This window comes from Alosa alosa, chromosome 9 (genome assembly GCF_017589495.1).
Source record: "Alosa alosa isolate M-15738 ecotype Scorff River chromosome 9, AALO_Geno_1.1, whole genome shotgun sequence".
NCBI classification, from domain to species: domain Eukaryota; kingdom Metazoa; phylum Chordata; class Actinopteri; order Clupeiformes; family Clupeidae; genus Alosa; species Alosa alosa.
The window spans coordinates 24,686,105-24,696,104 of record NC_063197.1 but is presented as its reverse complement, the minus strand read 5'-3'; the positions used below and the strand labels follow the sequence as shown (position 1 = coordinate 24,696,104).

General features: G+C 44.2%; 1 protein-coding gene across 5 annotated transcripts in view; it reads left to right on the top strand.

The window, feature by feature from the left end:
- Positions 1-10,000, top strand: part of si:ch73-63e15.2 (protein strawberry notch homolog 2) — a 59,057-nt gene that overhangs the window by 21,297 nt on the left and 27,760 nt on the right. Inside the window, exon 1 of one of the 5 annotated variants that reach the window (XM_048251501.1) lies at positions 9,325-9,627. The exons of the other annotated variants lie outside the window; for them this stretch is intronic. Within the exon in view, the coding sequence (XP_048107458.1) occupies positions 9,526-9,627 (102 nt within the window). The 5' untranslated portion in view covers positions 9,325-9,525. Of the gene's footprint in view, positions 1-9,324; positions 9,628-10,000 lie in introns of those variants that run through there. 5 annotated transcript variants of the gene reach the window in all.

Here is a 10,000-nt window from a genome sequence, read left to right as displayed (position 1 = left end):
GTCACAGGGTCGTGACTAATCACTTAGCAACCTGACCGTCAGACTCACCACATGGGGCCTGCCATGGTCCTTGTTCTCTCCCTTTCTCTTCCTCTCTCTCTCCCTCCCACTCTCTACTTCTCTCTCGCTCTCTCTCTCCCTCCCACTTTCTCTATTTCTCTCTCTTTCTCTCTCTGTATCTCACTTTCTCCCTCTCCCACCCCCTCCCTTCCCTTTCTCCATGCCTCCTTCCTTTTTTTGCTCTTTCTCTTTTTCTGCTCCCCTCTGTCGGGAAGTCCTGCTGACCTCGGCCTCAGACGAGCGCAGCCCCGACCATGACACAGCCAGAAACACACAGCTTACATGGTGGTGGTGGTGTGTGTGTGTGTGTGTGTGTGGGGGTTGTTGTACCAGCTGTTTCCACGGTGACTCTGCATGACATGACATGGTTGCGTAGCTCCAATTCAGTAAGACCTCGACAGCTCAACCAAAGCCATGGGTGTACTGGAAGTGAACTCATGCTAGATCATGACACACATTCTCATTTACTGGAACTCACTATAGACTTTAATGCTGTCAGCAGAATGGGACTGTTAATGTGGGGCTCCCTTCAACCACAGAGCACAGACATGGCCTGAACCAGAACTTCACGTCCGTCACTGAACGTCAGAACCCTTGTCGTCTGCTAGGAGCTCTGTTATCTGATTTCCTCCAGCAGATTGTCTCCTTGCCAAATATGGTTTTATTGGTATGTCCCTCTAAGTAGCACCAAATGAAATACTTTGTATTAAATCTGTATCAATAAAAAACTGTTCCCCCCCCCCAGGGGCCTAGTCAACTTGACAGAGTAACGTTTTTCATTTGATCCGACTGCGCTGAATAAAGATCAGAGTCTGTAGGAATGATGACAGACATGGCTGATAAATGGCACGTATTCCTCCCTGGCACAGCGTGCTCCATTGAGCTGCAACGTTATCATGTCACGGAGAGGATGACCGGCAGCGCAGAGATGGAGGCAAAGCAGGCCATTTCCCATCAGCAAGCAGCCTAATCCTAGAGCTAACCGCTAATAATTGGGGGCAGCCGTGGCCTACTGGTTAGTGCTTCGGACTTGTAACCGGAGGGTTGCAGGTTCGAACCCCGACCAGTAGGCATGGCTGAAGTGCCCTTGAGCAAGGCGCCTAACCCCTCACTGCTCCCCGACCGGCCACTGTTGTTGCAGGCAGCTCACTGCGCCGGGATTAGTGTGTGCTTGTTCACCTCACTGTGTGCTGAGTGTGTTTCACTATTTCACGGATTGGGATAAATGCAGAGACCAAATTCCCCTCACGGGATCAAAAGAGTATATACTTATACTTATACTTAATCCCAGAGCTAACCGCTAAGCAAACTTGAAAACAAAAAAAAATGAAGATGGAGTTTAGTTCATATCAAAAAAAGTGCCACCCAAACTCAGTGAATGCCTTTGGCTCATAGGCATAAATACAGCTCTCTGTGACATAGGTGAGGCACAGGGGATTTTGCTGTGATGAATGATGAATATTGTTCCTGAGGAGAAACAGAAGGGTAGTGATTTTTTGTAAAAGGTTGTCATTGTCGCCATTTGGAACTTTTACATCATAAGGCAAGTTAGGTATGCTAATGGGGATAAGGTGTGGATCTAGTGTGTGTGTGTGTGTGTGTGTGTGTGTGTGTGTGTGTGTGTGTGTGAGGTGTGCGTGGGGGGGGAGGGGGAGGTGGTGTGTATGGGTGGATGTTTATGTGTGGGTGGGTGTGTGCTTGTTTTGTATGTTTGTGGCTTAGGGTGTTAATACACGTGTTTACAGATGGGATCACTGAAACACACACACGCGCACACACACAGGCACACACACACTATTAGATAGTGGTATTGATGTGGAATTTTGCATGCACACTGTAGTTTACAAACCTGCTTCCAGGCAATGTTAGTCTATTGTTTTTTATACTTCAAAATAATATTTAATTGATGAACCTTGGTACAAAGATAATTTAGATACCCTTATGGGGTGGGTGCTTCCGTCCACCATCCTGGTTTAAATAGAATTGAATATTAAAGGTGTTATAAGCGATGTTGGGGAACGTCACTTCTGTTTACGTTCAAACAAAACAGAGAACTAGTTCTCTACTCCCTCTCCCTCCCTCCCTTCCGTGCAATTGAAACTCTCCTAAACGCGCGTCTCTTCGGTTATTAAAAACAGGCAGCTAGCAGATAGTGAGGAAATGTTTGCTGTATGTGACAAAAAATATTTTGCCTAAAAAACATGTGACCTTGCTTAGAGCATCTTTAAGTGACACATAAACAAATAGGTGACTGTTCGATGCTTTATTTAGAAAGGAAATTAAGTAGTTTGCCTATGACTGTGAAAAGCTGTTTTTGTAGCCATTTCACAGAGATGTATTATATGTATGTGGTTTCCAAATTGTGAATGTAAGATGTACATGCATATACATGGGTGTGTGTCTGTGTCATTATGTTGGTGCCTGGTGACTGTTTGTGTTATCATGTTTGTGATTTTGAAAGAACCTGTTGACATGTCAGTGCACCTGGTGACCATTTTGTGTATCATTGTGCACTGCCATTGTGTATCAGTGTGCCTTTGGGAGACTAGTAGCATATATTAAAGGCATCCTATGCCAGTTTTATACCTTAATATAACAGATTCAAAGTCGTTTTGATGGTAAAGCACCTTCTCAGCCATACCCTACCTACAGTATCTATGGAAAACGAGCCTGCCACTTCGCTGTCCCCTGACCTGGAGAGTCACAGATTGCGTTATGGCAATTGTGCAGTGACCTTGTGTATTACCTTGTCAGTGGACATGGCTCTTTGGAGAGGGTTTTTTGCCGGTTTTTAAACAAGTCCACATGTACCTAGTCCAGGGGGAAAGGTGTAAGGTGATATTTGCAACAGTTGTGTAAAATACAAACTCTGCAACTGTAGGTTTAGCCCACCCCAGTAGCAAAAAAAAAAAACAGAATCTGCATGGGATACCTTTAATATTGTGGAGTAACTATACGACTGTTTGTTGTGTGTATTTTTTCAGGTTAGTGTTTGAGAGTGATGTTGAGAGTATGGTTAGTGTTTGAGAGTGATGTTTGTGCAGTATGTAGAGGAAGTATGTATTTGCTCCAACCGTTGTGAACCCACAACCAGAGAGGCAACCTTGTAACAGGGGACCCTCAATGACAGCAACACTCAGTTTCTTTGCTGCTGCAGCCTCTTAGCAGCCCCCCCCCCGTGTTTCCCAGCTCTTGGCTGAGGTTTCTGTTTTCTCAGCACCTAAGCTGGCTTGAGGAGAAAGAGTTGGAGCATTGACAGATGTCAGTGGTCGAGTGACGGAAACTTCGACACTGAGCGAGCGAAACAGCCGTCATGTACACAATTACTACACGACCACAGCCACCACAAATACGGAGGCATAAAACATGCGTACACGCAGTGCTTTCACAGAATGAGTGTCTGTGCGAATACATTATATATTGGTGCTCATACACACACACGCGCGCGCACACACGCGCACACACACACACACAGACACACACACATGCACAAACATGCATATGCACGCTCATACTGTATGCACACATTATGTCTCCGTCTCTTAGGAATATTTTGCAATGCAGTGTGATATGCGTGTGACAGCCAACTGATTGAATAGTGGTTGTGATTGGGTATTTACAGCCTATGTCCTGCCTCTGTGTCTCCACCCCCTGTAAAGCATCACTGGGTCTTCCTGACATACTTCCTGTGTTGGAGAGAATTTCAGCAAGAACTGATATGATGAAATGCTGAAAGACTGTGGCATTTATCAGCTACACGTCATGTTTTCTAGTGAATAAAATAGTTCAGATGGTGAAACTAATGAAACTGAACCGGGTGACGCTGCTGTTTGGCCTTCCAGCGTTTGGATAGGTGTGTGTTTGTTTGTCTGTGTGCCCGTGTGTGTGTGTGTGTGTGTGTGTGTGTGTGTGTGTGTGTGTGTGTGTGTGTGTGTCTGTGGCTCTGTCCATGCAAGAGCCTATCTCTCTCTCTCTCTCTCTCTCTCTCTCTCTGTCTCTCTTTATGCCTTCCACTCTCTCTCGTTCGCTCTTTCTATCTCACTTTCTCCCTCTCCCACCCCCCACCCCCCATCACTTTCTCTAGGCCACCTTGCCTTTTTCTGCTCCCCTCTGTTGGGAAGTCCTGCTGACCTTTGCTTTGACCTGCTTAAGGAAAATGGGATCCACTTGGTCTTCATTAACACCTTCTTTGCACAGCAGAAGTCATCTCTTGCAAATGTGCTCACACATTTTCATTGGGTTCACACATTTCTCACACCCTTTTGCAAAACAGTTACAGTTTTTCTCGATTGTTTTGACCTGCTTAAGGAAAATGGGATCCACTTGGTCTTCATTAACACCTTCTTTGCACAACAGAAGTCATCTCTTGCAAATGTGCTCACACATTTTCATTGGGTTCACACATTTCTCACACCCCTTTGCAAAACAGTTAACACAGATGTCATTCAAAGACCCCAAACTCTATCGGTTTCCCTGCGCTAAACAAAAGAAAAACATCTATTCACATGTGGTAGAGATTCCTTGCATACGTCTGAATCTCTGATACACCTGTGTGAAACTCCTTTGCACAAATCTTACAGTAAATCAGCAATCATTCATTATCCACAAAAGATACCATGACTGTTCTGTGTTGCTATTGTAAGTATGGATCTAAGGCACATTTAGAGAGAGCACTGTATTGCCTGTTTGGTGAAGAAAACAATACAAAAGCTGACAAGTCCAGGTGTTTACTGTAGGTCTACTGTATTTCAATGAAAAATGACAAGTTGTAGTTCAATGAAATTTGTCTAGGTGCTTACTGTGGGTCTTACATGTCAATGACAGTAACATCTTGGGAGGAATGAATACAATTAATTTTTATTCAATACATTTTGTCTTTTTACAGTCGTTTCACCCATGTCTGAATAAAAGCAATAAATAGACCTACAGTGAACACCTTTTGTACTGTTTTCTTCACAAAATAGGCAATCCAGTACTTTCTCTAAATCCATACTTGACTTAGGTCCATACTTGCAAATAGCAACACAAAACAGACATGGCATCTCTTGTGGATAATGATTGCTGATTGAAAAATTGTGTAAAGGAGGTACAGGTGTATCAGAGATTCAGACTTATGCAAGGAATCTCTACCACCTGTGAAAAGATGTTTTTCCTTTTGTTTAGTGCAGGGAAACTAATAGAGTTTGGGGTCTTTGAATGACATCTGTGTTAACTGTTTGGCAAAAGGTTCATGAAGACCAAGTGAATCCTAGATCCTTTAAGCAGGTCAAAGCAATCGAGAAAAACTGTAAAGCAATCGAGAAAAAACTGCAAATTCTGTACGGCACCTCTTCCCCATCCACACCTGTCTAGATCTGCCTGGGCGAAGGTGGCCTTGCGCACAAGGCTTTATAATTATGAGTCTTTGATTTTCTTGTGTTCTTTATCAGCAGTAGTCGCCACTAGATTGGCAGAGCCTGCACCTAACAGCAGCAGCAGCTGAAGTCTACCAAGACCAATGACACTACCATGTAATTTATGACTCATGAACATAAACTCATGAACATATTCTTAGAGATTCCTGAGGGAATTCTGCTCTGTGTCAGGCACTGAGAGGGTCAGAGGAAGATGTCTTGGTGCCGATGCGTCTGAATATGGTATGCGTGTTTGTCGTTGTACTGTCCCAAACCCCTTTGAAATTCCCTTTGATGCTTCTGTTCCTTGAAAGAAAATTCGTGTTCCTCCTAACTTACCCACTGTTGAGTGGGGCTGCCTGTGTTTGTATGCAAGTGTGAGAATGAGGTTAGTCATGTGGGTTTGTCTACCTTTTCTCATTCCATTAGTGAATCCAATGTTTGACTTGCTGTGCTAACCACTAAATTAAAAGTAAAAACTCTGGTCTTGGTTGACATATTAGATGGTTTCTATTTACTGTAATTGACATTTGGGATCAGGCATTTATCTCCACAGTCATAGAACACTTTAGGCCTATGCTTTGCAAATGCTCAGGCCATGAAAATGGAGAAACAATGAGAGTGATTAGTTCTAGCATCGAGATGTGTTTTTTCTTGTTTTTTTTTTTGTCTGCCTTGTGATTCCAGTTATTCCTTGCCTTGAATCCCAATAGACGCCCATGTCTTGTTATTTCAGGAAAAGCCATTTGATACCTAGACCATACGGAGTATGCACTGTCACTCCTCCAGTCTGCGGTGCTCTCCCGCTCCGGCTTAAAGACAAGAGCCCAACTAGCACACATATGAACCAGAGTTCACATAACATATCACAGTATATATCTCCAACCACAGCATATGTCACAAGCCACATGTTTGAGTTCATGTGCGCCATCTAGCCAGAAGTCTGTGGTTTTGTAATGTATGGTAAATCGCCATAGGAGATGCCCTCTCTTGTCATTGTGGTCTTGCAAAATACAGGAAAATTCAGAGTTGCATAATAACCCTCACCCGCCTGGGAGATAACTGTGCATAGTTCTGCATAAAATCACTTTGCATCAATTGGATTACGAGAATTCCGTGGCGAAGGCGAAAATGTATGTTATTGTTTTTGTAAAGACACATTTTGATTGAATGATGATGAAGCTGCAGTGAAAAGAAACGTGTAAAAGTTGGCATTCTCTTCTGTAGTATTGGGGAAATGGTCTTGCCTCAGCATGTCAAATAAGCTGGAGCATTTTTTGTTCCATGACATTAAACAGCTCATATGTGCATTCACACATTTAAAGCAATGCACTCATACCCACAGGTCCAACACGCCAACCTCAAAATCACACAATATGAAAAAAAAGAGGAAAAAAAAACTCCTGAATTCTTCAGAGTCTGAAGATTTGTCTGTCAGTCTCCAAATGACTTTGTGGTCTTGTCTTTCTGTACTTTAGTCATATGGTTTGAAGGTTATGTTCCATCTAGCTCATTCAGGTATTTTATCAGCTTGGTGTTAGTCAGCCTAGTAACACAGAAGGGGTGTGGGGACAGCTTTCAGTTACCATGGGCCTGAACCATTGGAATTCCCACCCAAAGTACCTGACAGACCCAGAATAGACTTTTTCGAGGGTTATCTGCCCTGAGAGCAATTTGCAGGTCGATTTCATAACTGAATTTATACTTCATCTTGTCTAAAAACATATCATATATGTACGATTAGAAATGTTCTTGTCCTTCTTCTCTTTCTTTTTATTGAGCCCAACTGTGGCTTGTTGGAGCTTTAATTCTTTGATTTAATTTTTGTAATCTACTGTTTTGATGCCATCTTCCTTGAAACACTTCATGTTTTGTTTTGTTTTTCTTCAGAACTTGCTTAACAATATTACCACAACATTCAGGCCTGTTTCCTTGTTGGCCGCCCTCAGTTAATGACCTGACCCATATTTTAGTCCCAGAAATGGAGCGCCTCTTTTTTGTAGCTCAATTTTGCAACCTCTTTCCTGGTATAAGAACGGGCACGCCAGCAAAGCCCTTTTATGTCTGTGCCACCTGCACAGCCATACAGGGCTATCATTGGCCTGTAGGGGTTTTTACTACACCTGTAATGGCCCATTATCTGCCCCCTAAAGAGTGCTGCTTCCAGGAGACTGGACTAAGGATGTGGAGCAGGTGTGTATTTGTTTTTTTTTAAAGGAAATAAAAATAAAATAAAAAAAGGAAACAAAAAGAGTGAAAGAAGTGAAAGAAGCGCTTCCATTCCATCATCAGACATTCTGTTTAAGAATCGGAGAGTGATGATCACAGTCACGGATGATTCATGCCTACTGGCAGGGTGGGAGCAGGAAATCTAGTTGGCGTTGGGGCCACTCAGCAGCCTGCTAGTACCACTGAATCTGTCACGCACTCTGATAACCGGGCAGGAGATGGATATGTTATGACGTGTGTTCCATTCTCTTCAGAATTTTAAAAGATTTAAAAGATTAAACATAATTGCTATATAATGCATATCAACTTAGCAACTGCCTCTTGGCTGTGTAATTTTCAGTAAATCCTTAGGTCTCTCCTGGTATAAAGCATTCCAGTTGTTAGCTCACAGCTATTTTTTTTATTAAGAAATATAAAATTCCTTTCTGTATAAGGAAGTATCTAGAACTTCCTTTTAGACAGATATGTGGCAGTGCTCTCCTGTTCAAAAGTCCCCTTCAGTTATTAATAGCCTACAATGGGTGTTCACTTCACGAATATTTAAGTCATGCATTGTGTATACCCATTTAAATGAGAATCACTCTCTCAGTAGTTATTGTGTCTTCGGGTCGACAAACAGCTGTCCTGAGAGGTTTATGGGGGGTATTAAAATGTCCTCCGTGATGAATATGTGCTCCTACGTCTCCTAATTAGTGTGTGTGATCCATCTCCAGTTAGGCCAACTCATTCACCCAGCGATTAACTCTGACACAGCCTCCGCACTAAACTAATTGCCAAGATCACTTTCAATTCATAAGAAGCTCAGACTGAAAGCTAATCCTCGTCTGTGTGTGTTTGTGTGTATGTGTGTGGATGAGAGAGAGAAAGAGAGAGGGAGAGAGAGATATAGAGAATAGAGAGAGTTAGGGGGCTATAACAGAAATAACCCAGCCAGTAGGGAGCTACTAAATATAATAATCATTAAAATAATGTTCCTAGAGCATTAAACAGAGCTGCCATGGCAGCCAGCGTGCAGCCCAGCGTGAGAGAGCGCCAGCGTGCGCTGTACTGTTTACACTACAAATGCGGTTGAGTTACACCATGTACAGTAAAAAAGGGCTTGACTGCCAGTAACTCCAGTCACTTACCAACAAAAGCATCATTTCCTGAAAGCTCCTCCTCCCCTCGGCCCTCCTCCTCCTCCTCCTCCTCCTCCCCCCTCCCTCTTCCCCCTCGCCGCTCCTCCTCCCCCCCCCCCTCTCCCCCCAGTCTTCTCCTCCTCTCTCTTTCGCTCTCCCCTCCCCTCAGGCCACCTTTAGCACTAAGCAACTAACCACAATCAATATGACTAACCCTCCATGCAAATACCTGTCACTCCTCCCGGAGAAGCAAAAAGTCTGCTGGGTCTGTCTCTCCCCGGGCCGGAGCTCAGTGCCTGCCCCGCTACCTGTTGTGTGAGAGAGCCGGGTGTGTGTGTGCGAGCGAGAAAGAGACTGTCTGAAGACGTGCTTAGCGCTGCCGGCGGGGGGAAGCGTGTCAACCGCTGCGCGTGTCTGTCTGCGTGCGCGTGTGTTGGTGTGTGTGTGTGTGTGTGTGTGTGAGCGTGCATGTGCGTGCGTTTGCCCACGCGCCAGAAAGACAGAGATAGAGAGAGAGGGGGGGAGACACACACACTCATACACACAGTGAGAGTGACACCGGAGTCTTGGAAGTGCTGTGTCGGCCCCCTGTTTTCCCTGGGAATGCTCCAGCTGTGAGAGGCACCCAGATGCCGGCAGGCTGGCCTCAGCACACGGGAGGATTTGCTGCTGCTGCCGCTGCCTTGAGTCTTTCCTCCAGGAGGTGAACGAGTGTGACCGAGTCTATGTGCGCCTGTGTGTCCCCCGCTCCCAGACTTTTTGGACTCATGTCTGACGTGCCGTTTTGGACTAAGTTTTACGCACAGCTGGGACGACCACTGCCCAAGGTAGCACAACTGTTTGCTTGATTTGATGTTTCTCTCTCTTGTTAGTATGTTACTCTGAAGTGATGCATTTCACATCTTACATTGGGGTATTCATACAGTATGCTCATATCACTGGGTCAGCTTGCCTCATATATTGTCAACTTTTGTATGGTGAGTCTCGTATGGTGAGTTTTGTGTGGTGTGTTTTGTTGACTGTGTAGTAATCATGTTGCTGCAGACTTGGCTGACATGTTGTTAAATTGTCTAGTCAGAACTTGCCAGCTTATGAACTTTGTAAATGCTTCCTAGAGCAATTTTTGTCATTTGCTTCCTTGTATGCTACTTTGTTTGATTGACACATATCCTGTTTGCTGGCTTTTGGTTTGAATAACAC